This window comes from Narcine bancroftii, chromosome 3 (genome assembly GCF_036971445.1).
Source record: "Narcine bancroftii isolate sNarBan1 chromosome 3, sNarBan1.hap1, whole genome shotgun sequence".
Taxonomy (NCBI): domain Eukaryota; kingdom Metazoa; phylum Chordata; class Chondrichthyes; order Torpediniformes; family Narcinidae; genus Narcine; species Narcine bancroftii.
This window is the reverse complement of record NC_091471.1, coordinates 242,116,414-242,143,148: the sequence shown is the minus strand read 5'-3', so window position 1 is coordinate 242,143,148 and position 26,735 is coordinate 242,116,414. Positions and strand designations below refer to the sequence as shown.

At 43.8% G+C, this 26,735-nt stretch overlaps 1 protein-coding gene across 5 annotated transcripts in view; it reads right to left on the bottom strand.

Annotated features, from left to right (window-relative positions):
* The window catches only part of LOC138758423 (protein Dr1-like), a 197,630-nt gene that overhangs the window by 150,090 nt on the left and 20,805 nt on the right, over positions 1–26,735 (bottom strand). The window contains exon 1 of one of the 5 annotated variants that reach the window (XM_069927323.1): positions 1,245–1,567. The exons of the other annotated variants lie outside the window; for them this stretch is intronic. Coding sequence (XP_069783424.1) covers positions 1,245–1,268 — 24 coding nt within the window. The 5' untranslated portion in view covers positions 1,269–1,567. Of the gene's footprint in view, positions 1–1,244; positions 1,568–26,735 lie in introns of those variants that run through there. 5 annotated transcript variants of the gene reach the window in all.

Genomic DNA, 26,735 nt, shown 5'->3' with positions numbered 1-26,735 from the left:
CCCAAGAGAACAATAACAAACGTATCCGGTTCATCGCGGACATCCAACTCAATAAAAATCTCAGCTCCTTTACCCAGCCAACATGAAACCCCGATACATCGCCGGTTTGCTCTGGGAGGGGGGGCGATAAATCGCGTGGGTGCAACCTCGAATGAATGACTGCTCCGAAAAAGTTCTAGCGCAGACCTTCGAATAATAACATTGATTTAAAAAGAAAATCCAGGTACATTAAAGACGCAAACTGGAGAGACCTTGCAAGGATGAAAGAATGAAACGCCGCGAGGAAAACGTCGATGTTCTATAAACCTTTCGGGGCAGATCCTTCCATTGGGAATTATATTTTTTATTGCCGTCATTAACATAAAGAGTTACGTGCAATTAAGAGGGCATTTACTTCCAAGAAGACTGGCTCTGGGATTGATGGGGTTTCATTTTAGATGCTTGCGGAGCGTTAAAACAATAAACACACAATTTTGTTTTAAAAAGGGGGTTGTAAAGAAAGTCGAAGCCAGAAATCCTGTCCAGGGTCCGCAGTGAAGTGACCACTTCGCAGTTTCTTCAACCAATGCGCACACGCACACACAAAATGTTCGTGGGGAGGGGGCGAAGTGTTTGTCCTGGGGAGGGGGGGGGAAAGTGTTTGTCCTGGGGAGGGGGGGGGAAAGTGTTTGTCCTGGGGAGGGGGGGGAAAGTGTTTGTCCTGGGGAGGGGGGGGGGAAAGTGTTTGTCCTGGGGAGGGGGGGGGGAAAGTGTTTGTCCTGGGGAGGGGGGGGGAAAGTGTTTGTCCTGGGGAGGGGGGGGGAAAGTGTTTGTCCTGGGGAGGGGGGGGAAAGTGTTTGTCCTGGGGAGGGGGGGGAAAGTGTTTGTCCTGGGGAGGGGGGGGAAAGTGTTTGTCCTGGGGGGGGGGAAGTGTTTGTCCTGGGGAGGGGGCGGTGTTTGTCCTGGGGAGGGCGGGGGGAAGTGTTTGTCCTGGGGAGGGGGGGGAAGTGTTTGTCCTGGGGAGGGGGGGGAAGTATTTGTCCTGGGGAGGGTGGGGGGAAGTGTTTGTCCTTTCCTACGATACGAGATTAATAAGTTCGGGTGCCCAAGTTGAGACGTGAACTAATTTGGACTATTTTAAGTTTTAAACTAAAGCCTTGGAGGGGAGGGGGTGGAATCTGCGACGCTCGATGCAACAGGAAATCGCCATCAACATTCCCTGGACATCTGAAATCTTGGCGTTTTTCTTTTGGAACAGCACTTACCCAAAGCTCCGTTCCCCATTCCATTGCAACTTTCGGTAATCCCGGCCGGGTGCACACTGAGAGGCAAAGCAGATCTTCTCTCCTTCCTTCTGCCTCTGTTATTTTTCTCCTCTTTGTGTTGAGAGGGAGGGAGGGAGTGGGGAGGGGGGGTGAATAAATGATTGCGGAAACTCCTCGGATGAATGAAGTTGCTCAGCTTTCCCAAGCTGTAAACATTAATACCCCAGCCAGCTCTTGTTAATTTCAGTCTGCCAATTTCTCTGCGCTGCGCAGCCCTCGCGTCATCGCCGCGAATCCTCCCGAAAGGCTCGGCTGCGCCTCCCCTCGGGGGCGGGAGGAACAGCGGGTCGCTGGAGGTTCCACTCGAATCTGCCTGCAATGCAGCAACTGGGCTATTGTGTGAAAGCGAGATGTGTGTGTGTGTGTGTGTGTGTGTGGGGGGGGGGGGTTGGGTGTGGGGGGGGGGGGTTGGGGGGGGGGGGTTGGGGGGGGGGGGGGGGGAATCAGGAAATGCTGGAAGTGCTCAGGCGGCTTCGAGCTCTGGTGAGGTGTCATTGAACTGGAACATTTAATCTGGAAGTAAAACACGAAAGTCTGCAGACAGACACCACGGTTGAAGTAAAACCACAAGGATGGAGAAACTCAACGTTGCAAAGATGCACCAGCAACGGTTCAGGCCTGAGCCCCTTCATCAAGGTGTGAGCCAAAGGTCGGCAGGTGCCCGAAGAAAGCTCACCAGGTCAAACAGAGCACTACTGCTTTATATAGCAAAGATTCCATTTATTGTCGTTGTAATAAAGAGAGTGAAATTGCTTCTGCCTGCTGTAAGGCAGACCGATTCGCCATCGGCAGAAATAGCCTGAAGCGCTTCCTACAGTCAGAGAAAGAAGCAAAAGAGGGTCTCCCCTGAGGTCCGATGTCCGCAGATTCACCTCCAGCGCTTCCACAGCCTCAGTTGCCACACAGCGTCCAGTCCAAACCATTGGCATTGGCAAATGACATGACCATTGGTCATGAAGATACATAACCAACGTTTTGGGCTTGAGCCCATCATCGAGGTATGCTTTTTAAAAGGATAACTTCTCTGGGGTCCCTCGGAGAGATTTCAGAGTTTTGTAGTGGACAGTAATAAAACCTGAAAGTCTGCAGTCACTGGGTTTTTTTTAAATTTTTTATTTTTCACACCATAAACCACATTGATCAAGATACATACATTTTCCTTTTCAAATATATACAGTGTCGTTTTCTCCCTCCTCCCCTTCCTACCTCCCCTCCCATTTATTTAAAGTTCAGAATCTAAGATACATTAAACCCGTCAAACAATGTTGTCACTCAATAAAAATAAACAAGAAATTCCACTGAGTCAGTTCTTTTCATTCTCTTCTCCTTCTGTCATTTTAGGTGGTAGATGTCCCCGGTAGGTTTTCTCTATTGTGTTTCATGTATGGCTCCCATATTTGTTCAAATATTGCAATATTATTTCTTAAATTATATGTTATTTTTTCTAATGGAATACATTTATTCATTTCTATATACCATTATTGTATTCTCAAGTTATCTTCTAATTTCCAGGCTGACATAATACATTTTTTTTCTACAGCTAGGGCTATCCTAACAAATCTTTTTTTGTGCTCCATCCAAATACTTTGTTTTTTATATTACTTAGGAGGAAGATCTCTGGGTTTTTTGGTATATTGCTTTTTGTGATTTTATTTAATATCTGGTTTAGATCTTCCCAAAATTTTTTCACTTTCTCACATGTCCAGATTGCATGAATTGTTGTTCCCATTTCCTTTTTACAGCGAAAACATCTGTCAGATACTGTTGGGTCCCATTTATTTAACTTTTGAGGTGTAATATATAGCCTGTATATCCAGTTATATTGGATCATAGGTAACCTCGTATTTATTGTATTTCTCATAGTTCCTGAGCATAACTTCTCCCATGTTTCCTTCTTTATCTTTATGTTTAGATCTTGTTGCCATTTTTGTTTAGTTTTACCATTTGTTTCCTCATTCTCCTTTTCTTGTAGTTTAATATACATGTTTGTTATAATTTTTTTGATTATCATTGTGTCTGTAATCACATATTCAAAATTACTTCCCTCTGGTAACCTCAGACTGCTTCCCAATTTGTCCTTCAAGTAGGATTTCAGTTGGTAGTATGGCAACACTGTATTGTGAGTTATATTATATTTATCCTTCATTTGTTCAAAGGATAGTAATTTATTTCCTGAAAAGCAATTTTCTATTCTTTTGATCCCTTTTTTCTCCCATTCTCTAAAGGAAAGGTTATCTATTGTAAAAGGAATTAGCTGATTTTGCGTCAGTATTAGTTTTGGTAATTGCTAATTTGTTTTATTCCTTTCTACATGAATCTTCTTCCAAATATTGAGCAGATGATGTAATACTGGAGAATTCCTACGTTGTACCAATTTTTCATCCCATTTATATAATATTTGTTCGGGTATCTTCTCCACTATTTTATCTAGCTGCAGACACTGGGTGAAGTAAAAACACAATGCTGGAGAAACTCAGCAGGTCAAACAGTGTACGTTATATTGCAAAGATAAAGATAGATCACCAATGTTTCGGGCTTGAGGAGTACCTTGATGAAGGGCTCAAGTCTGAACCTCTCCATAACATCTCAACTCCTGTACTTTGGCCAAGATGCCAAAAAGCTTTCTTTACAACCTTGTCTACCTTTGACACTCTTTCAGTAAATTATGTTATCTGTATTCCCCGATCCCTTTGTTCCTCCGCACTCCTCAGTGCCCTAATATTTACTATGCGTGTCCTACCTTTGGTTAGTCCTTCCGAAATGCAACACCTCACACCTTCCTGCATTGAACTCCATCTGCCATTTTCTGGCCCATTTTTTCAGATTCCCTCTGCAAGCTTTTAAAGCCTGTCCACAACGCCTTCAACTTTAGTGTAATCAGCAAACTTGCTAATCCAATTTACCACATTATCATATAGACAACAATGGTCCCAACACCGATCCCTGAGGCACACCACTAATCACAGGCCTCCAGTCTGAGAAGGAATCATCCACTACCACTCTCCGTCTTCTCCCATTCAGCCAATTTCTGATCCATTTTACTCCATGGATACCTAGTGTCTGAACATTCTGAACTAACCTCCCATGTTGGACCTTGTCAAAGGCCCATGAGGACAACATCCACAGCCTTTCCTTCATCTACTTTCTTGGTAACTGCCTCAAAAAAACTCTTAGATTTGTTAAAGACAACCACAAAGCCATGCTGATTATCCTTTATCAGCCCTGAGCCTTCCAAATACTTGTATAACTTAGCTCTCAGAATACCATCCAATAATTTACCCATTACTGACATCAAGCTCACCGGCCTAGAAAGTGACAGTAAATGGATATGTATCAAAGCAATTTAACTTAAGCAGATCAACACGGTGGGGATGCCCACTATCACCTTTATTGTTCGCGTTAGCTATAGAACCACTAGCAGAATTGATAAGAACAGAAAATAATATAAAAGGGATAAAAATAAAAGACAAGGAATATAAAATCAGTTTATTTGCAGATGATGTTATAGTATACTTAACAGAACCAGAACTATCAATAAAAGAATTATATAAGAAATTGAAGGAATATGGAGAAGTGTCGGGTTACAAGATAAACGTAAATAAAAGTGAAGCAATGCCTATGAATAATGCAGATTTCTCAAAATTTAAGAAGGAATCACCATTCAGATGGCAAATGCAAGCAATAAGATACCTAGGTATACAAATAAATAAAAATCTCGGCCAACTATATAAACTCAATTATTATCCACTAATGAAAAAATTACAGGACGATTTAGAGCATTGGAAAGATTTACCACTAACACCAATAGGAAGGATAAACTGTATTAAAATGAACATTTTTCCAAGGATATTATACCTATTTCAGGCATTGCCAATACACCTGACAGAGAAATTCTTCAAAGAGTTAAAGAAAATAATAAGGAAATTTTTATGGAAAGGGGGGAAACCGAGGATAGCACTAGATAAATTAACAGAATGGTATAAACAAGGAGGCTTACAACTGCCAAACTTTAAAAATTATTATAGAGCCGCACAATTAAGATACCTATCAGATTTTTATCAAACAAGGGAAAAGCCAGATTGGACTAGATTAGAATTGGATAAAATAGGGGAAAAGATACCTGAACACATATTATATAAATGGGATGAGGAATTGGTGCAACATGGAAGTTCTCCAGTATTACATCATCTACTCAATATTTGGAAGAAGATTCATGTAGAAAGAAATAAAACAAATTATCAATTACCAAAACTAATATTGACGCAAAACAAGTTACTCCCTTTTACAATAGATAACCTTTCCTTTAGAGAATGGGAGAAAAAAGGGATCAAAAGAATAGAAAATTGTTTTTCAGGAAATAGATTCTTATCCTTTGAACAAATGAAAGATAAGTACAATATAACTCAAGATACAGCGCTGGCATATTACCAATTGAGATCCTACTTGAAGGACAAATTAGGAAGCAGTCTGAGTTTACCAGAGGGAAGTAACTTTGAATATGTGATTACAGATACAATGATAATCAAAAGATTTATAAAAAATATGTATATTAAACTGCAAGAAAAGGAGAATGAGGAAACAAATGGTAAAACTAAACAAAAATGGGAACAAGATTTAAATATTAAGATAAAAAAGGAAACATGGGAGAAGTTATGTTCTGGAACGATGAGAAATACAATAAATACGAGGTTACGTATGATACAATATAACTGGATACACAGGCTATACATTACACCTCAAAAGTTAAATAAATGGGACCCAACAGTATCTGATAGATGTTTTCGATGTAAAAAAGAAATGAGAACAACAATTCATGGAATCTGGACATGTGAGAAAGTAGAAAAATTTTGGGAAGATCTAAACCAAATATTAAATAAAATTACAGAAAACAATATACCAAAGAATCCAGAGATCTTCCTCCTAAGTAACATAAAAAACAAAGAATTTGGAATTGATTTGGAGGATGCACAAAAAAGATTTGTTAAGATAGCTCTAGCCGTAGCAAAAAAATGTATTATGTCAACCTGGAAATCGGAAGATAATTTGAAAATACAACAATGGTATATAGAAATGAATAAATGTATTCCATTGGAAAAAATAACATATAGTTTAAGAAATAATATTGAAATATTTAAACAAATATGGGAGCCTTACATGAAACACAATAGCGAAAGCCTAACGGGGACATTCACTACCTAAATTAACGAAAGGAGAAGGAAATGAAAAGAATTGACTCAGTGGAATTTCTTGTTTATTTTTATTGAATGACAACATTGTTTGACTGGTTTAATGTATCCTAGATTTTGTACTTTAAATGGACGGGAGGGGGGAGGTAGGGAGGGTGGGATAGGAGGAGGGAGGGGGCGGAGAAAATGGCACTGTATATATTTGAAAAGGAAAAAGTATGTATCATGGTTAATGTGGTTTATGGTGTGAAAAATAAAAAAATTAAAAAAAAAAAATCTCACCGGCCTGTAATTTCCTGGTTTACTTTGATCCTTTTTAAACAATTGAACAACATGAGGTACCCTCCAAACCTCCAGTACCTCACCTATGGTTAAGGACATCAGCCAGGGCCCCTGAAATTTCTACACTAGTGTCCCTCAAGGTCTGAGGGAATATCATGTCAGGCCCGAGGGATTTATCTACCTTTATTCTCTGTAAGGCAGCAAGAACCTCCTCCTCTTTAATCTCTATCTGTTCCATGCCACTACTGCTTGTTTCCTTTCCTTCCTTGTACACTATGTCAGTTTCCTGAGTAAATACTGATGCAAAAAAACTGTTTAAGATCTTCCCCCATCTCATTACGCTCCACACCACTCTGATCTGCTAGGGGACCAATTTTGACCCTTACTATCCTTTTAATATACCTATAGAAACCATCATCTTCACATTATCCAAAGCAACTTCATGTCTTCTTTTTGCCTTCCTGATTTCCTTCTTAAGTATTTTCTTGCATTTTCTATACTTTTATAGTCCCGCATTTGCTCCTTGTTGTCTATAACTGCTATACACCTTGATGCACCATCAATTACTCGAAAGACTGTTGTTGAGAAACCAATAGGCTTTTATTCACTTAAGAACAAAGGCACATCCATACTGTTGGATTGTCCTGTACTGAGGAGGGGGCTGTTGAGCAGTCACCTTTATACACGAGCCTGTGGGGAGGGGCCATAGGTACAATTGGCCAATCGGTGTGCCTGACCAGACAATTACATGCAATAGTGGTTTAGCACATACCTCTCTCTTCCTCTTTGCCAGATTGCTAATATCTCTTGAAAACCAAGGTTCCCTATGCCTGTTAACTTTGCCTTTAATCTTGTCAGGAACCTACAAACTCTTCACTCTCAAAATTTCACCTTTGAAGGCCTTCCACTTACTGACCACATCCCTGCCAGTCAACAACTTATCCTCCTAGATCCTTTCTCATTTCCACAAAATTGGCCTTCTCCAATTTAGAATCTCAACTCGAGGACCAGACCTATCCTTATCCATTATTAACTTGAAACTAATGACATTATGGTCACTGGACCCACAATGTTCGCCCACACATTCTGTCACCTGACCTGTCTGGTTCCCTAATAGGAGATTAAGTATTGCATCCTCTCTCGATGGTACCTCTATATATTGATTTTAAAAAAAAATAGTCCTGAACACATTTGATATATCTTTGCCTCCTATAAACACTGCAAAGTCCAGCTGAGTTCTTCCAGCATTATAGTGTGTTTTTACAATAAAGATGAGGACTGAGTAAAACATAAAAGTCTGCATGTGCAGTGATTGAAGTAAAAATGCTGGGGAAACTCAGCAGGTTAAACAGCATACATTATATAGAAAAAGGTAAAGATACTTAAATAATGTTTCAGGCTTGAGCCCTTCATCAAAGTATGAGTAAAATTTAGTGGAACACGAGTGTCTGCAGATGCTCCAGATACAGTGGTAAAAACACAAAATTGCTGGAGGAACTCAGCCAGTCTTGCAATGTCCATTAGTTTTCGGAATAAAGAATGAAGACTGGCTGGGGGAGGAGTCCAACCATCTAAAGGTGTTAATTAGATATGATAAGAGGAGAGGTGAGAACTGACTTTGATTCTGCGAAAGGAGACAAGGAAAAGGGAAGAGAGAGAGACACACAGACAGACAAAGAGGAGGAGAGACAGTCAGGCAGAGACAGAGAGTGCTAGGGGAAAGGCAACAGGCAGGTGCCTGAAGGAAATTCGGTAGGTCAGACAGTGTACTTTGTTTTCTTCTTTGGCTTGGCTTCGCGGATTAAGATTTATGGAGGGGTAATGTCCACGTCAGCTGCAGGCTCGTTTGTGGCTGACAAGTCCGATGCGGGACAGGCAGACACGGTTGCAGCGGTTGCAAGGGAAAATTGGTTGGTTGGGGTTGGGTGTTGGGTTTTTCCTCCTTTGTCTTTTGTCAGTGAGGTGGGCTCTGTGGTCTTCTTCAAAGGAGGTTGCTGCCCGCCGAACTGTGAGGTGCCAAGATGCATGGTTTGAGGTGATATCAGCCCACTGGCTGTGGTCAATGTGGCAGGCACCAAGAGATTTCTTTAGGCAGTCCTTTTACCTCTTCTTTGGTGCACCTCTTTAAAGACACATAAGCAAAGTTTCAGGCTTGAGACCTTCATCAAGGTATGAGCAAAATTTAGGCAGGTGCCCAAAAGATGAGGTGTCCATAGTTTTGTTTTTTGTTTAAACTTTTTTATTTTTCACACCATAAATCACAATAGCCATGACATACACTTTTTCTTTTCCACACATTTACAGTGACTTTTTGAGGTGTCCATAGTTGATGGGGGATCACTCATGCATTGTATCCTGTCTGCAGCTGTTGCCCATGTTAAGAACACCATCCTATGCAGAGATGCCATATTGGACCAAACCCGTCAGCCCAACAAGTCTGGATCAACTGTCCACCATGCTGTGCATGGATCTTATATCAATGCCATTTTTTAATTCTCCCCACATTCCCAAAAACTCCCTTCAGATTCTATTATAGATTCTAACATTAGGGACGATTTACAGCAGCCAATTCTCCTAGCATTCTGCACATCTCTTACCTCATTCTGTCCATGGGTTCTCTCTGGTTAAAAAGTTTAAAACCTGCACTGAACCCTGCCCATAATGGCAAATCATTCATCTGACACCTCAAAGTCCTTCACTATCAACGAAGCACAATTCTCCTCGAGTTTTGGCTATGGCTATAGTCATCTGGTGAGGAGGGGTGTGCATCACTGGTCAGTTTTGCTCCTGGCCATGTTGATCCATTCATGGGTCTAGGCAGCCTGTCTGGACCCATGATGACTGTCTGAACATCTTCCACTGTTAGTTCTATGCCCATGTGTCCCTGAAGAAGGAGCATGTGGAGTCCACATGTACAATGAGGGAATTCTGGGACTGGCAGGTGCCACAGGGGTCATATAGTGATGACCGTGTTATAATTTGCTGATCGTGGACTTCAGGAGGACAAGGAACAATCTTATGTACTGTCCTACTCTGACCACCTGAAGATTGGAGGAACAACAACTTATTTTCCATCTGGGCACTCTCCAGCCACATGGCATGAATATTGACTTTACTGCTTTCCATTAAACCTGCTTGCCTTTACTTTCCCCTCCTTCCCCTTTCCTGCCTTTCCAGTTCTTTCACCCATGCAGCCTTGCCTTCCTTCCGCTCCCCCCCCCCCCACCCACCTCATTGCTGCTGTCCCCTCCCTTCTTTTACTACCTATCATCTCCTGCCTTGGCCACACCTCCCTTCCTATTCTTTTGTTCAGCATTTTCTCATACTTTGATGAAGGTCTCAAGCCCAAAACGTCAGTTATGTATCTTTGCCTTTGCTACATAAAGGACACTGTTTTACCTCCTGAGTCTCTCCAGTATTTTGTGTTTTTACTTCAACCACAGTATCTACAAAATTTTGTGATTTACTTCTTACCTTCTATTACACATCAACAACTCTGTAGTGGAGAGAGTGGAGAGCACAAAGTTCATTGGAGTTCACTTAACTAATGATCTATTGTGGTCACTCATCATCTCACTTGTCAGGAAGGTGCAACAGCGACTGCAAGTCCTGAGAAGACTGAAGCGGTGTAATGGAAGATTCTAACCGTGTTTCTTACTTTTGCAGCCTTTGCTTCTGGAAGGCTGAGAACCTGCTTGTGTTTTAGAATCAGCAGACGTAAGCTAAATTCCACCGAGGGGCCAGAGATGCTGTTATCTGATGAAAGGACATCTGTGTACCAAGAACATTTAATCTTCCTGCTTGTTTTGGTCACAGACTGTCAGAGGCCTAGCCTTGATGCAAAATAAACCATTGTATTCAAAGTGATAAGCTGAAAATTATGTTATTCGTTGGATGCCTAACATGCTAGCTTGCTCGCTTATCTTTCTTGCTGTGCTGGGAATAGGTGCTTGGGTAAGAAGTTTTTGGGTAATATAAGCCATGGTCCCGCTGCTGAAGTTGGAGACTCTCCGAGAGGTGGCAACATCTCTCAACAAGAAGAAGAACTTCTAGAGTCCAGCCAACGTCCCAGGCAGGGGAGGTGGAGAAGCTGCTACCGGCGCCCTGACAACCTACTACAAGTGTGCAGTCGTTGCCTCGCTTCGGCAGTTGGGACCAGTCCAAGAGTTGATAAGTATAGTTGGGAAGGGCTTGCATATTGTAGTTTGAAATCACCTTTTGAATTTGTAATAAACATTTGTATAAACTGAACTGCTCTCGGTGTGTGTGTTTATTTTCTTTCAGTAGCTCAAACACTGTGACCAATCTAAAACGAACAAAATGAGAGGTATAAGTTTACCCAAGACAAGCGGGCAAGGCTACCGGTCACCATCATCTCAACCTTCTACAGGAGCTCCATTAAGAGCGTTCAGGCTGGCTGCACCACAGCGTGGTATGGATCAGCGGTCAATCCATATGACCATAAGAGTGGCAGAGAGGATCACTGGAATCTCCCTCCCCACTATTGATTGATCTTCTGGGATCCTTGTCTGAAGAGGCCGTACAAAATCATTGAGGACCCCTTCTACCCCGCATACAGCATCTTTCAGCTGCTCCTGTCGGGAAAGAGATCCAGGAGGATCAGAGCCAGCACCACCAGGCTGAGGAACAGCTTCTTCCCACGGGCAGTGAGAATGTTGAATGACCAAAGGAACTGCTCACACTGACCCTCTGTGACTGTCATGCTTACGAAATAAGATTCATTCATTTGTATATATGAATACTTATCCTGCATATGTATTGTTGGTCTGTATGTGTGTTAGGTCAGGTTCTGTGTCTGTGTGTTTTGTACTGAGGACAGGAGAACGCTGTTTCATCGGGTTCTACTTGTGCAATCAGATGGCAATAAATTGACTTGACTTGAATGTAAACAGTGTGCAAATGAAACACTGCAATATTGTATTAATAAACTACTTTTACTGCTGCTAATGTGATTTCTTGTAATCAATGAATAAACCACTTTTGTAAAAGCAAAAAAAAAGGCACAAGTCAGGAGTGAGATGGATGAGTACAGTACCAACAACTCTCCATGCCATCCTGGAAGAAGCAGTCCATTTGTTGGCACCCCCTCTGCCACTGTGGACCTCCAGAGCGAGCATTCCTGCTTTTATTTCAGATTTCCTGCATTTACACTTCCCTCTGTGATAGTAGATTCTATCACCAATGTGTATATGAACAGATGGTAGTGTAGGATGACTGTGATTGGCTGAGAGCGTAGCCACACCTACTGGGAGGTCTTAAAGGATTGCTCCTAGCCAGACCAGGTCATTCTGGACTGGTCAACCTACTTGTGATATGCTCCAGTCTTTTAGTTAATAAAAGCCTTGGTTTGGATCAACAAGTCTTTGGTTCTTTCGACGCGCTCTACACTGTCAAAAACCCATGTAGAACCATAGAACATTTTTTTTTTCTTTCTTTGGCTTGGCTTCGCGGACGAAGATTTATGGAGGGGGTAAAAAGTCCACGTCAGCTGCAGGCTCGTTTGTGGCTGACCAGTCCGATGCGGGACAGGCAGACACGATTGCAGCGGTTGCAAGGGAAAATTGGTTGGTTGGGGTTGGGTGTTGGGTTTTTCCTCCTTTGCCTTTTGTCAGTGAGGTGGGCTCTGCGGTCTTCTTCAAAGGAGGCTGCTGCCCGCCAAACTGTGAGGCGCCAAGATGCACGGTTTGAGGCGTTATCAGCCCACTGGCGGTGGTCAATGTGGCAGGCACCAAGAGATTTCTTTAGGCAGTCCTTGTACCTTTTCTTTGGTGCACCTCTGTCACGGTGGCCAGTGGAGAGCTCGCCATATAATACGATCTTGGGAAGGCGATGGTCCTCCATTCTGGAGACGTGACCCATCCAGCGCAGCTGGATCTTCAGCAGCGTGGACTCGATGCTGTCGACCTCTGCCATCTCGAGTACCTCGACGTTAGGGGTGTGAGCGCTCCAATGGATGTTGAGGATGGAGCGGAGACAACGCTGGTGGAAGCGTTCTAGGAGCCGTAGGTGGTGCCGGTAGAGGACCCATGATTCGGAGCCGAACAGGAGTGTGGGTATGACAACGGCTCTGTATACGCTTATCTTTGTGAGGTTTTTCAGTTGGTTGTTTTTCCAGACTCTTTTGTGTAGTCTTCCAAAGGCGCTATTTGCCTTGGCGAGTCTGTTGTCTATCTCATTGTCGATCCTTGCATCTGATGAAATGGTGCAGCCGAGATAGGTAAACTGGTTGACCGTTTTGAGTTTTGTGTGCCCGATGGAGATGTGGGGGGGCTGGTAGTCATGGTGGGGAGCTGGCTGATGGAGGACCTCAGTTTTCTTCAGGCTGACTTCCAGGCCAAACATTTTGGCAGTTTCCGCAAAGCAGGACGTCAAGCGCTGAAGAGCTGGCTCTGAATGGGCAACTAAAGCGGCATCATCTGCAAAGAGTAGTTCACGGACAAGTTTCTCTTGTGTCTTGGTGTGAGCTTGCAGGCGCCTCAGATTGAAGAGACTGCCATCCGTGCGGTACCGGATGTAAACAGCGTCTTCATTGTTGGGGTCTTTCATGGCTTGGTTCAGCATCATGCTGAAGAAGATTGAAAAGAGGGTTGGTGCGAGAACACAGCCTTGCTTCACGCCATTGTTAATGGAGAAGGGTTCAGAGAGCTCATTGCTGTATCTGACCCGACCTTGTTGGTTTTCGTGCAGTTGGATAATCATGTTGAGGAACTTTGGGGGACATCCGATGCGCTCTAGTATTTGCCAAAGCCCTTTCCTGCTCACGGTGTCGAAGGCTTTGGTGAGGTCAACAAAGGTGATGTAGAGTCCTTTGTTTTGTTCTCTGCACTTTTCTTGGAGCTGTCTGAGGGCAAAGACCATGTCAGTGGTTCCTCTGTTTGCGCGAAAGCCGCACTGTGATTCTGGGAGAATATTCTCAGCGACACTAGGTATTATTCTATTTAGTAGAATCCTAGCGAAGATTTTGCCTGCAGTGGAGAGCAACGTGATTCCCCTGTAGTTTGAGCAGTCTGATTTCTCGCCTTTGTTTTTGTACAGGGTGATGATGGTGGCATCACGAAGATCCTGAGGCAGTTTACCTTGGTCCCAACAAAGCTTGAAAAACTCATGCAGTTTGGCATGCAGAGTTTTGCCGCCAGCCTTCCAGACCTCTGGGGGGATTCCATCCATACCTGCTGCTTTGCCACTTTTCAGTTGTTCGATTGCCTTATATGTCTCATCCAGGGTGGGAACCTCATCCAGCTCTAGCCTTAGGGGCTGTTGAGGGAGCTGGAGCAGGGCGGAATCTTGGACTGAGCGGTTGGTACTGAAAAGAGATTGGAAGTGTTCTGACCATCGGTTGAGGATGGAGATCTTGTCGCTGAGGAGGACTTTGCCGTCTGAGCTGCGCAGCGGGCTTTGGACTTGGGGTGAGGGGCCGTACACAGCCTTTAGAGCCTCGTAGAAACCCCTGAAGTCGCCAATGTCCGCGCTGAGCTGTGTTCGTTTGGCGAGGCTAGTCCACCACTCATTTTGGATCTCCCGGAGTTTGCGCTGAAGATGGCTGCATGCGCGACGGAAGGCTTGTTTCTTCTCTGGACAGGACGACTTTGTAAGGTGAGCCTGGTGGGCAGCTCGCTTCTTTGCCAGCAGCTCCTGGATTTCCTGGCTGTTTTCGTCAAACCAGTCCTTGTTTTTCCTGGAGGAGAAGCCCAGTACCTCTTCAGTGGATTGCAGTATGGTAGCCTTCAACTGATCCCAGAGGGTTTCAGGGGACGGGTCCGTGAGGCGGGTTGCAACGTCGAGCTTTGCTTTGAGGTTTGCCTGGAAGTTTCCTCTCGCTTCGTCTGACTGCAGTTTTCCAACATTGAACCTCTTTCTGGGGGCTTTATTGTTCCTGGGCTTTGGCTTGAAGTGAAGGTTGAGCTTGCAGCGAACCAGCCGGTGGTCAGTGTGGCATTCCGCGCTAGGCATGACCCTGGTGTGGAGCACATCTTGTTTGTCACTTTCTCGCACCAGGATGTAGTCCAGGAGGTGCCAGTGTTTGGATCGGGGATGCATCCAGGTGGTCTTAAGGCTGTCCCTCTGCTGAAAAAGGGTGTTTGTAATGACAAGCCGCTGTTCTGCGCAGAGCTCCAACAGGAGGCGCCCATTGTCGTTGCACTTGCCGACGCCATGCTTGCCCAGGATTCCTGGCCAGGTTTCTGAGTCTTTGCCGACACGAGCGTTGAAGTCGCCCAGGATGACAACCTTGTCGGCTGTAGGGGTACGTTGGATGAGGTTGCGCAGGTCGGTGTAGAACTTGTTCTTTTCTGCTGGTTCCGCCTGGAGGGTTGGAGCATAGACACTGATGAGGGTGATGTGACGCTTGTTTTGAAGTGGGAGTCGCATGGACATGATTCGGTCCGAGAGGCCTGTCGGAAGGTTTTCGAGTTTGGAGGCAATGAAGCTCTTGACCATGAAGCCTACACCAGATAGGCGTCGTTCATCCGAAGGCTTGCCAGACCAGTAGAGTGTGTAGCCCGCGCCGCGTTCTTGGAGGCTGCCTACATCTGCCAGGCGGACTTCACTGAGAGCGGCTATGTCGATGTCAAGTCTGAGGAGTTCATGTGCAATGAGGGCAGACCGACGTTCAGGTCGGTGGCTGTCAGTCTTGTCTAGCATGGTTCTGATGTTCCAGCATGCTAGCTTGAGTTTGTGAGCATCTTTTGAGGGGGAGGACGTGGAGGGGGAGGACGTGGAGGGGGAGGACGTGGAGGGGGAGGACGTGGAGGGGGAGGACGTGGAGGGGGAGGACGTGGAGGGGGAGGACGTGGAGGGGGAGGACGTGGAGGGGGAGGACGTGGAGGGGGAGGACGTGGAGGGGGAGGACGTGGAGGGGGAGGACGTGGAGGGGGAGGACGTGGAGGGGGAGGACGTGGAGGGGGAGGACGTGGAGGGGGAGGACGTGGACCTGTCCTCGGGCCTGCGCAAAGGAGCTTTTAGGTGGAGTGCAGTGCGCGCAGTACTGGCCCCACCCTTTACACCCATGGTTCGTGTGCCGTGGCCAAGCAAGCTGGGACGTGGCAGCGAGGTCCTTGGGTCGTAGGTTTTATATCGGAGTGGCCTTCTCCTATGCAGGTTTCTTACCCGGGCTGGAGGGGCCTGCCTATACTATAGCATAGAAACAGACCTTTTTGATTCTGTGTTGAATCATTTCTTTTTGCCTAGTCCCACTGACCTACACCCAGTCCATCCATAGCCCTTCTATACCTCTCTATACCATCCATGCTCCTGTCCAAATTCTTCTTCAATAAAATTGAGCCTGCATTCACCACTTCAGCTGGCAGCTCATTCCACATTCCCACCCCTCTCTAGGTGAAGAAGTTCCCCCTAAACTTTTTCCCTTTCACCCTCAACCCATATCCTCTTGTTTGTATCTCATCTACCCTCAGTGGAAAAAGCCAACCTACATTTACCACCTACGGCTCCTAGAACGCTTCCACCAGCGTTGTCTCCGCTCCATCCTCAACATCCATTGGAGCGCTTTCATCCCTAGCGTCGAGGTGCTCGAGATGGCAGAGGTCGACAGCATCGAGTCCACACTGCTGAAGATCCAGCTGCGCTGGATGGGTCACGTCTCCAGAATGGAGGACCATCGCCTTCCCAAGATCGTGTTATATGGCGAGCTCTCCACTGGCCACCGTGACAGAGGTGCACCAAAGAAAAGGTACAAGGACTGCCTAAAGAAATCTCTTGGTGCCTGCCACATTGACCACCGCCAGTGGGCTGATAACGCCTCAAACCGTGCATCTTGGCGCCTCACAGTTTGGCGGGCAGCAACCTCCTTTGAAGAAGACCGCAGAGCCCACCTCACTGACAAAAGGCAAAGGAGGAAAAACCCAACACCCAACCCCAACCAACCAATTTTCCCCTGCAACCGCTGCAACCGTATCTGCCTGTCCCGCATCGGACTTGTCAGCCACAAACGAGCCTGCAGCTGACGTGGACTTTTTACCCCCTCCATAAATCTTCGTCCGCGAAGCCAAGCCAAAGAAAAGAAGAATTTTAAATACCTCTAGCAAACCTCCCCTTGTTCTTCTATGGTGCAGGGAATAAAGTACTAACCTGTTTAACCTTTCTCTCTAAGTCCAGACATCATCCTAGTAAATTTTCTCTGCACTTTTTCTATCTTACTGATATCATTCCTGTAGTTATACTACATAAAACTTTTCCCTGACTGTCCAACTGGACTTGATTAAGCTATGCTTTTATAAATGAAAATTTATACTCTTCCTCAGCCCCGTGACCGATTCCAACTATTTTCCCATAATTCAAGTTACTGATATCTGTAACTTCTCAGTTTATTCCTTCCTTTGTTCAACAACCGTAGAAGTAGAGCTATTTTTAAAAAATCCATTGGAGTACTGCTGTAGCCACAAAGGTCTGGTAAATTCTTGTCAGAACTGCTGCAGTTTCTTTTGACAGCCTGATATATAAAACCATAGAACATTATAGCACAGAAAACAGGCCCTTTAGTCCTTCTAGTCTGTGCTGAACAATTATTCGGCCTCACTAACCTGCACCCAGTCCATTCCCCTCCCATCCATGTATTGTCCAAATTTTTCATAAATGTTAAAATTGAGCCTGCATTCTATTCTCTTCAGCTGGCAGCTCGTTCATAAGATCAGAAGTAGGCCATTCAGCCGGTCAAGTCCAGTCTGCCATTCTATCATGAGTTGATCCATTCTCCCACTCAGCCCCACTCCCTTGCCTTCTCCCCATAAACTTTGATACCCTGGTTATTCAGATACCTATCAATCTCTGCCTTAAATACACCCAACGGCTTGGCCTCCACAGCTGCACATGGCAGCAAATTACAGAGGTTCACCACTCTCTGGCTAAAGAAATTACTCCACATCTCTGAAATTGTGCCCTTTTGTCCTTGACTCCCCCACCGTAGGAAACAACTTTACCACCGCTACGCTGTCCAGCCTTTCAACATTCAAAATGCTTCTCTGAGGTCCCTCTTCATAAAATTTCATTTCATCTGAGGTGGTGACTTGTTCACTTTCAAAAATGCTAAAAAAAAATATGGAAGTCTCCTCATCATTCTCCATGATCATGGTTCATATTTTTTCCCAATTCGTCCTACATGTTTCTGCCTCTGTATTGAATTTCTGCAGAAACTGAATATTCCCACTCTCTTGAATAGACAACTCGAAAGATTAATTCAGTGAAGAAATTTTAAAATACAATGCTGGAGAAACTTGGCAGGTCAATCAGTGTCCTTTTTAGAGCAAAGATAAAGATACATAATTGCCGTTTCAGGCCTGAGCCCTTCATCAAGGTAGGGAAAAATGTCGGCAGGCGTCCAAACAAAGGAGTAGGGGGGAGGGGTGGGTGATGGGTGGAGAAGGGAGGGAGGGGACAGCTGCGATCAAGGGGGGGATGGCTGGGTGAAGGGAGGGGGAAAAGGAGAGCAGAAACTGGAAAAGTTGATGTTAATGCTAGAGAGTGGCCGGACAGGAAAATCAGGGGTTGTTCCTCCAATTTGTAGGTGGCCCATCCCTTGATCGCTGCTGTCCCCTCCCTCCCTCCTCCACCTCTCACTTCCTGCCTTTACACCCACCCCTGCCCCCCCACTCTTTTGTTCGGACGCTTGCTGACATTTTCCATACCTTGATGAAGTGTTCAAACCCAAAACGTCAGTTATGTATTTTTATCTTTGCTAATATAAAGGTCATTGCTTGACTTGCTGAGTTTTTCCAGCATTGTGTTTTTATTTCAACCGTGATGTATGCAGATTTTTGAGTTTTACTTTGGTGAAGAAGTTTGTTCTTTTTGCGATTCCTGAGTGGACCAAACTTTATTTTGAGACTGCAACCCTTGCTTTTAGATATCCTGGCCAGGGAAAACATCAAATCTGCATCTACACTCTCATGTCCTGGAAAAATAAAACTGTATATGTTTTTTTTTCTCTTGCAAGATCAGGAATATAGGTGTCTGCTTAATCTCTCTTCACAGGGCTCGTCACCATCCCAGAAATTAATCTGGTGAACTTTTCTTGCACTCTTCACTACATGTGTCCCTCTTTGGGTATCCAATCCACATCTGTATGCAATATTCCAGCTGCAGTCTCACTTGGGCAGTAACACGTCTTTACTCTCGTACCCAAACGCTCGTAAAACAAAGGCCAACATGTGTTGGCCCTAATAACCTGCACGTTAACTTTAACTGATCCATGTTGAAGGAAACTCAGGTCTCTGTGAACAGCAACACCTTTTCGTCTCACCATTTAATTGCTCCTGTAAGTCTATCTTCCTTAGTCAGAGAGACCAGACTGGTGCACAGTATAATCTCACTTAGAGCCCTATACAGTCCTGGTAAAACATTTTCACTCTTGTACGCCAAAAACTTTCTCCTGAGGGTGCAAAAACATGAGCAGAGAAATGAAAGGGAAACACAAAACCTACAAATGCTGGGACCTTGAGCAAAGAATTGCTGGAGGAACTCAGGAAATTGCTAGGTACAAACGAAAGGCTCGACTTATGAAGGTGAAGGACAATTTAGTTCTGTGAGAAGGAACTGGAAACACAAGGTCCAGAAGAAGGGGCCATAAAATCATTAAAAATTTTTAAAACTCAGAGAGTGTTGAACATAACCCAGGCAGCATTTACGGAGAGAGAAAAACCAAGATAACATAGAGGTTTCACCAATATTACCTACAGCACAGAAAAATGCCCTTCAGCCCTTCTAGTCTGTGCCAAACTATCATTCTGCTTATTTCCAATGACCTGTAATCAGATCACATTTGACTTTTAGAGTATCGCCCATTGTAGAGTGGTATGGCTTTTACTTCAGAGCAGGCTAGAGATCTTGACCCCCTTTCTTTACCACCAATAGGATTTTTGCTTTATTTTGGTGGGAAATTGTTTTGACTGTTTTCCTTTTTTGCCCACAACTTTACAACCTTCGTTTACACATTAGTTGTTTATTACATCAGAATAATTTATCTTTGTTGTGGACTCACACACCACCTTAAGTAATCGCTCTGCCATAGGTGCTCTGTGATTAGTAAGGCATTACTAATTTGAAAACCACTGTGTTAATTGTATCTAATTGACTCGTTATGTGCACAGTTTCATAACTCCAAAGGAAATGGGCCAATGACAATTTTTCTCAAGCAAAATATTTCAGTAACAATTGGGTCTAGAGAAGTGATTCTCAACCTTCCCTTACATGCCACCACTCACATACCACCTTAAGTAATACCTTACTAATCACAGAGCACCTATGGCATAGGGATTGTTTAAGGTGGTATGTGAGTGGAAAGAAAAAATTTGAAAATTTTTAGATCAACTTATTGATCAAGCAAGAGGAACAGTATCTCACAGTTCAGGGGTAGCCAAACTTGTTTATAGTAAGAGCCATGCACTATAAACGTCAGATGTTTGAGAGCCACAGGACATGAAAAAAAATTAAATACACATTTTTACTCTTACATGCACATTTTGGAACAAAACTTGTATGTAAGTATTCTTTGGCTTGGCTTCGCGGACGAAGATTTATGGAGGGGGTAAAAAGTCCACGTCAGCTGCAGGCTCGTTTGTGGCTGACAAGTCCGATGCGGGACAGTATTAAGAAATACATGTATGCCATAATATTTATTCATGTATGTAGTTTTTAAATGGCTAATTTGTATTAGTTTTAATAATATCACACAAATACTGCTAGTTTAAATAATAACACTCTGCTAATTTCTCTGCCCACAACACAACCACACACACCATAATCACACAATCATGAACCACAGCCACCATCCCTACCCTTGTGAGCACAGGCTCATAGGATTCCCGCCTCTGCCAACATATGTCCATGAGCCGCATATTATATATCCATGAGCCGCTGTTTGGCCACTCTTGTCATAGTTTGCACCTTGGCATCCAATGCCTTTAAAAATTAATTGAACAACTGCCAATAATTAGCCTTCCCAGTTTATCTCAGAAGTAGTGTTTTATAGTTCTACGTTTTGTTCAAAGAAGAAAAAGAGGGACTGATGCACCTGCTTTCTTAATGTTAATATTTTTGCAAATATGTTTGGAAGTTGGTGGTAATAATACACAGGGGTTTTAAGCATGTATCACAAAATGCTAAATGCATTTCAGTTGTAATGGTCAATATAAAATTAACTTCTTCAAAAGGTTACAAAAAAGGGTTTAAAGTGATCTGGTGTTGACAGGCTGTTTTGCCCACAGATGCAGCCTGACCTCCTGAATTACTCCAGAATTTCACTGCTTCCTTTGAGTTGGGCGGCACAGTTAACGTAGCGGTTGGCGCAACGCTGTTACATCACCAGCGACCAGCGACCTAGATTTGAAAGGAGTTTGTACGTTCTCCCCATGCCTGCGTGGATTTTCTCTGGGTGCTCCCACCTTTCAACCTTTGTAGGTTAATTGGGGTATTTCAGTAGCACAGGCTCGTGTACCGGAAGGGCCTGTTACCATGCTGTTTCTTTAAAATGTTCACTCAAAGGCAAAGTGCATTTTGTTCACTAATATATGTACACCACCTTATGGTCTTAAGCGGTAGTGCAAGGGTTTGCCACCATCCAGTTCCCTTGGCTCAACAACACCAATTCACATACAACACATATATAAATATGTGCTTTATCACCGGTAAATTACAAGTTCACAAATTGTTGGTTACAGAAGCAGCAAATTCAATAAATTGGAAGGCGTTCTGCAGAATAAATGTTAGCTCTCCGCAAAATGGTGCAGTGTTAAGATGGATAAATCAGGTCGGATATTATTTATTGTCATGTAATAAAACAGTGGTATAATATTACACAAAATTGCCTTTAGTTTCCAATAAGGCAGACAAAGATTTGCCAATAGCATTAGCATTTGCCCAGCACCCCTTACAGTCAGAGGAAGAGAAGCAGAAGAGAGTCTGCTCAGAGTCACCGAGTGTCCGTAGATTCACCTCCAGAGCTCCTCAGCCTCACAAGACTCCTATTCAGTTCAAGCCATCGGCCATCTGAGCCCAGATCCAAACCTCCGACATGATAAGGAAGCCTTTTGCACCCAAGGCCCCTTCGGGAGTCCTTCTTGCCCTCAGCACCCTCACGAATCCCAGTTCCAATATCTGGTACTGAACCAGTCTCCAGCAGCCTGTGACCTATGTGTATATTTAGTTAGAGGCCGACAGCATCGAATTCACGCTGCTGAAGATCCAACTGCGCTGGGTAGGTCACGTCTCCAGAATGGAGGACCTTCGACTTCCCAAGATCGTGTTATATGGCGAGCTCTCCACTGGCCACCGTGACAGAGGTGCATCAAAGAAGAGGTACAAGGACTGCCTAAAGAAATCTCTTGGTGCCTGCCCCATTGACCACTGCCAGTGGGCTGATCTCGCCTCAAACCGTGCATCTTGGCGCCTCACAGTTCGGCGGGCAGCTACCTCCTTTGAAGAAGACCGCAGAGCCCACCTCACTGACAAAAGACAAAGGAGGAAAAACCCAACACCCAACCCCAACCAATTTTCCCCTGCAACCGCTGCAACCGTGTCTGCCTGTCCCACATCGGACTTGTCAGCCACAAACATGGACATTTACCCCCTCCATAAATCTTCGTCCACGAACCCAAGCCAAAGAAGAAGAGAATGGTTTATCAGAAGCAAATCATTCTTTGGTACCTGGCTCAAAAGGGTCATTATTTACAATGTAGAGTTAGACAACCACATACATGTATCAGCACAACCGAGGCAATGTCTACGAGGAGGCTCTCTACACGAATGTGTTCAAGCAAGGTTCCAAGGCATAAAAGTTTGAAGGCTTTAGCTAGAATATCGATAGAGAATAGATACAAATACAGTAGTCCCCCCTTATCTGCAGGGGGTATGTTCCAGTAGATGCCTGAAATCGTGGATAGTACCAAACTCTCTCTCTCTCTCTCTCTCTCTCTCTCTCTCTCTCTCTCTCTCTATATATATATAAAATATGCTTTTTCCTATTCAAACATACCTATGATAAAGTTTAATTTATAAATTAGGCACAATAAGAGATTAACAATAACTAATAAAAGAGTACAATTATAACAATATTTTAAAAAAAGTTACTTGAACATAAGCACCGTGAATACCACAATGGTCGATCTGGAGGATGGGGCGGTAAATTGGATTAGTAAATAGGCAGATGTTACTAAAATAGGGGGAATTGTGGATAATGAAGAAGGTTTTCAAGGATTGCAGGAGGATTTGGACTACTTCGAAGAGTGGGCAGTAAGATGCCAGATGGAGTTTAATGCTGATAAGTGTGAGGTGTTTCATTTTGGAAAGAATAATGTGGTAAAGGGGAGGACATTGAAGAATTCATTGGAGCAGAAAGATTTAGGAATAACGGCGCATTGTTCCCTGAAGGTAGGAGCGCATGTGGATAAGGTGGTGAAGAAGGCCTTTAGTAGGCTTGCCTATATAAATCAGTGCATAGAATATAGGAGTTGGGAAGTAATGATGAAACTGTACAAGGCATTGGTGAGGCCAAATTTAGAGTACTGGGTGCAGTTCTGGTCACCGATTTATAGGAAGGATATTAACAAGATAGAGAGAGAGTGCAGAAAAGATTTACAAAAATGTTGCCTGGGTTTCAGCATCTGGAATACAAGGAGAGATTGAGCAAATTAGGTCTTTATTCCTTGGAACGTAGAAGGCTGAGAGGGGATTTGATAGAGGTGTTTAAGATATTGAGAGGGATAGATAGAGTTGATGTGGAAAGGCTTTTCCCATTGAGAGTAGGAGAGATGGATACAAGAGGTCATGGGTTGGGAGTTGACGGGCAAAGGTTTAGGAGTAACATGAGGGGAAACTTCTTTACTCAGAGAATGGTTACTGTGTGGAATGGGCTTCCGGGAAAGGTGGTGGAGGCAGGGTCAATTTTGTCATTTAAGAAAGAGCTGGATAGGTATATGGATGGGAGGGGGATGGAGGGATATGGGCAGAGTGCTGGTAAGTGGGATTAGAGGAGGGTACTTGGATCAGTGCGGACTAGAAGGGCCAAATTGGCCTGCTTCCGTGCTGTAATGGTTATATGGTTACTAAGTGACTAACGGGCGGGTAGCGTATGCAGCGTAGATACGCTGGACAAAGGGGCGATTCACGTCCTGGGCAGGATGGCGCGAGATTTCATCATGCTACTCAGAATGGCGCGCAATTTAAAACATATGAATTGTTTACTTCTGGAATTTTCCATGGTCCGTAGGTAACTGATAAGCCACGGATAAGGGGGACCCCACTGTATTGCAGATTCCATTAATAACAGAGGGAATAGATTTGAAGAAATTGACTGAAGAATCAGAGAAGGCTTGAGAAAATCTTTTTGATTCGTCAGTGCTTATAATTTGGAATACACAGTGATAATAGGGTGGTGAAAGATCAAATGGAGTGCTCAAAAGCAAAATGAATAACTACTTGAAAGGAAAATAAATACAGGGAATGTTAAGCGTACTGGGTCCATCCTGTCGGTGGAAGAAATAAGGGGTGATCTCATTGAGACCAAATCTTGAAGAATCTGACAGGGTCAGTGCAGGTATCGAAGAAACTTGTTGAATAGATTTTCAGGATATTAAGAAAAAACCGGTTTGTTTGTTATCAGGTGTACGGGGGAAAATGTTGTTTTCATGCAAATAAGGTGAAAGCATGAAAGAGGCTTTGAGGTAAAAGATGAACATTGGACCAAAGTTACCTACTCTTGGAATGTTAGGAAACGGGACTAACTGAATTACCCTTTGAAAGAGCTCATGCAAACCTGATAGGGTGAATGAGTACGGGAGGAGGATGGTAAAATTAATTAAAGTAATAATTGCAAGTCGTGCTGACAACCTGGATCCCACTAAAAATAGCAGCTTATTGTCATCTTTCAAAATGCAATATATCAGAGAAAGGGTACCTGCAGTTTGGAAGGCAGCAAAGAAAAACCCAGCAGTAAAACACGAAAGTTTGCAGACACCGTGGTTGAAGTAAAAACCCAATGCTGGAGAAACTCAGCAGGTCGAACTGTACTTTATATAGCAAAGATAAAGAAGCATAACCAACGTTTTGGGCTTAAGATCTTCATCAAAGTATGGAGAAAGATTCATACCTTGATGAAGGGCTTAAGCCCGAAACATTCATTATGTATCTTTACCTTTGTCATCACTGTTTGACCTGCTGAATTTCTCCAGCATTGGGTTATTTTTAAAGGAAAACTCATAAGTCCTGGAAGAACTCAGCAAGTGTTGCAGTGTCCATAGGAGGTAAAGATATATAACCGACATTTCGGGCTTGAGCCCTTCTTCAAGTATATACCTTTACCTCCTAGGGACACTGCGAGTCCGGCTGAGTCCCTCCACCATTTCTGTGCTTTTACTACAATCACAGCATCTGCAGACTTTCATGTCTCAGGAAGAAAGAAAGAAAATATGGAATTATGGATCCATTCATCTCACATCAGCAGAGAATGTGATAGAATCTACAACTAATGAGGCACTTAGAAAATAGGACTGAGTGAGCAAACATGATGAGAAAATAAAAATTTCACATACTGTATATGCCAAGTGTTTTTTTTTAAGGTTGAAATGAATATAGACAGGAGTGAACCAGTGGATGAAATGCATTTGAACTCTCAAAGTCTTTCAAGAGAATTTCTACTCGAGAGAGATAATTGAATAAAATAAGAACACGTGGGATCCCAGGTAATACACCAGGTTTGGTTTGGGACAACGAGGAGGTAGAAAAAAATAGGACATTTTCAGGTTGGGGATTTGCAACTTGTGTGCACCCAGCTATGCACAATCAATGAACTGGATGAGAAGACCTGGTGTAATATATCCCAGCCTATTACAAAATTGGATGCTGGTGTTCACTCTGAAGAAGCAGATGAATATACAGAATAACTTGGAGAAATATGAGGACACTCTGTTTGACCAACTCTTGTTTTTATTCCTTATTTTCTTAAAGATGTCTCTTATTAAGATAAACCATTTTACATATAAGTAAACCTGCCACTACGCTCCAGCCTGGAAGGAAAAATGGAAGATCGATTATTTAAATGGCAAGTGATTGCAGCATGCAGAAGGACTTGGGAGTGCTTGTGCATGAATTGCAAAAGGTTGGTTTGCAGGTGCAGCAGGGTATCAAGAAGGCAAATGGAATGTTGGCCTTCATTGCTGAAGGGATTGAATTTAGGAACAGTGAGGTTCTACTGCAACTGTACAAGGTACTGGTGAGGCCACAACTGGAGTACTGAATGCAGTTCTGGTCTCCTTACTTGAGGAAGGATAGACGGTCCAGAGGATGTTCACCAGGTTGATTCCAGAGATTAAAGGGTTAGCCTATGAGGAGAGATTGAGACATCTGGGACTGTACTTGTTGGAATTCAGAAAAATGAGAGGGGATCTTATGGAAACATATAAAATAATGAAAAATAAGATAGAGGTAGGTAATTTGTTTCCATTGTTGGGGGAGACTAGAACTAGGGGACGTAGCTTCAAGATCTAGGGTAGTAGATTTTGGACGGAGATGAGGAGGTACTGCCTTTCCCAGAGGGTGGTGAATCTATGGAGTTTACTGCCCATTGAAGCAGTGGAGGCGACCTCAGTAAATATATTTAAGACAAGGTTGGATAAGATTTTTAAGGAACATGGGGAAAAGGCAAGGAAGGTGAAGATGATCAAAGCATTGAATGGTGGAGTAGGTTCAACAGGCCGGATGGCTAACTTCTGCTCCCATTTCGTATGTTCTGCCAGTCTCTATGTCGTCTGAAGCCGACAGCAATCTACCAACAACCTGGCAACTTGGAGCGAGTGGGGAAAGCAATTTCTCTGGATTTGTAAATGAGGCTGGAGATGCTGGGTTCTTGAACAAAGAATTGATCTGTTGGAAGGACTCATCCCGTCAAGGAGCAGCATCATCAATGTCCACTGAGAAAGTTAAAACAGACAGTCACCTAATG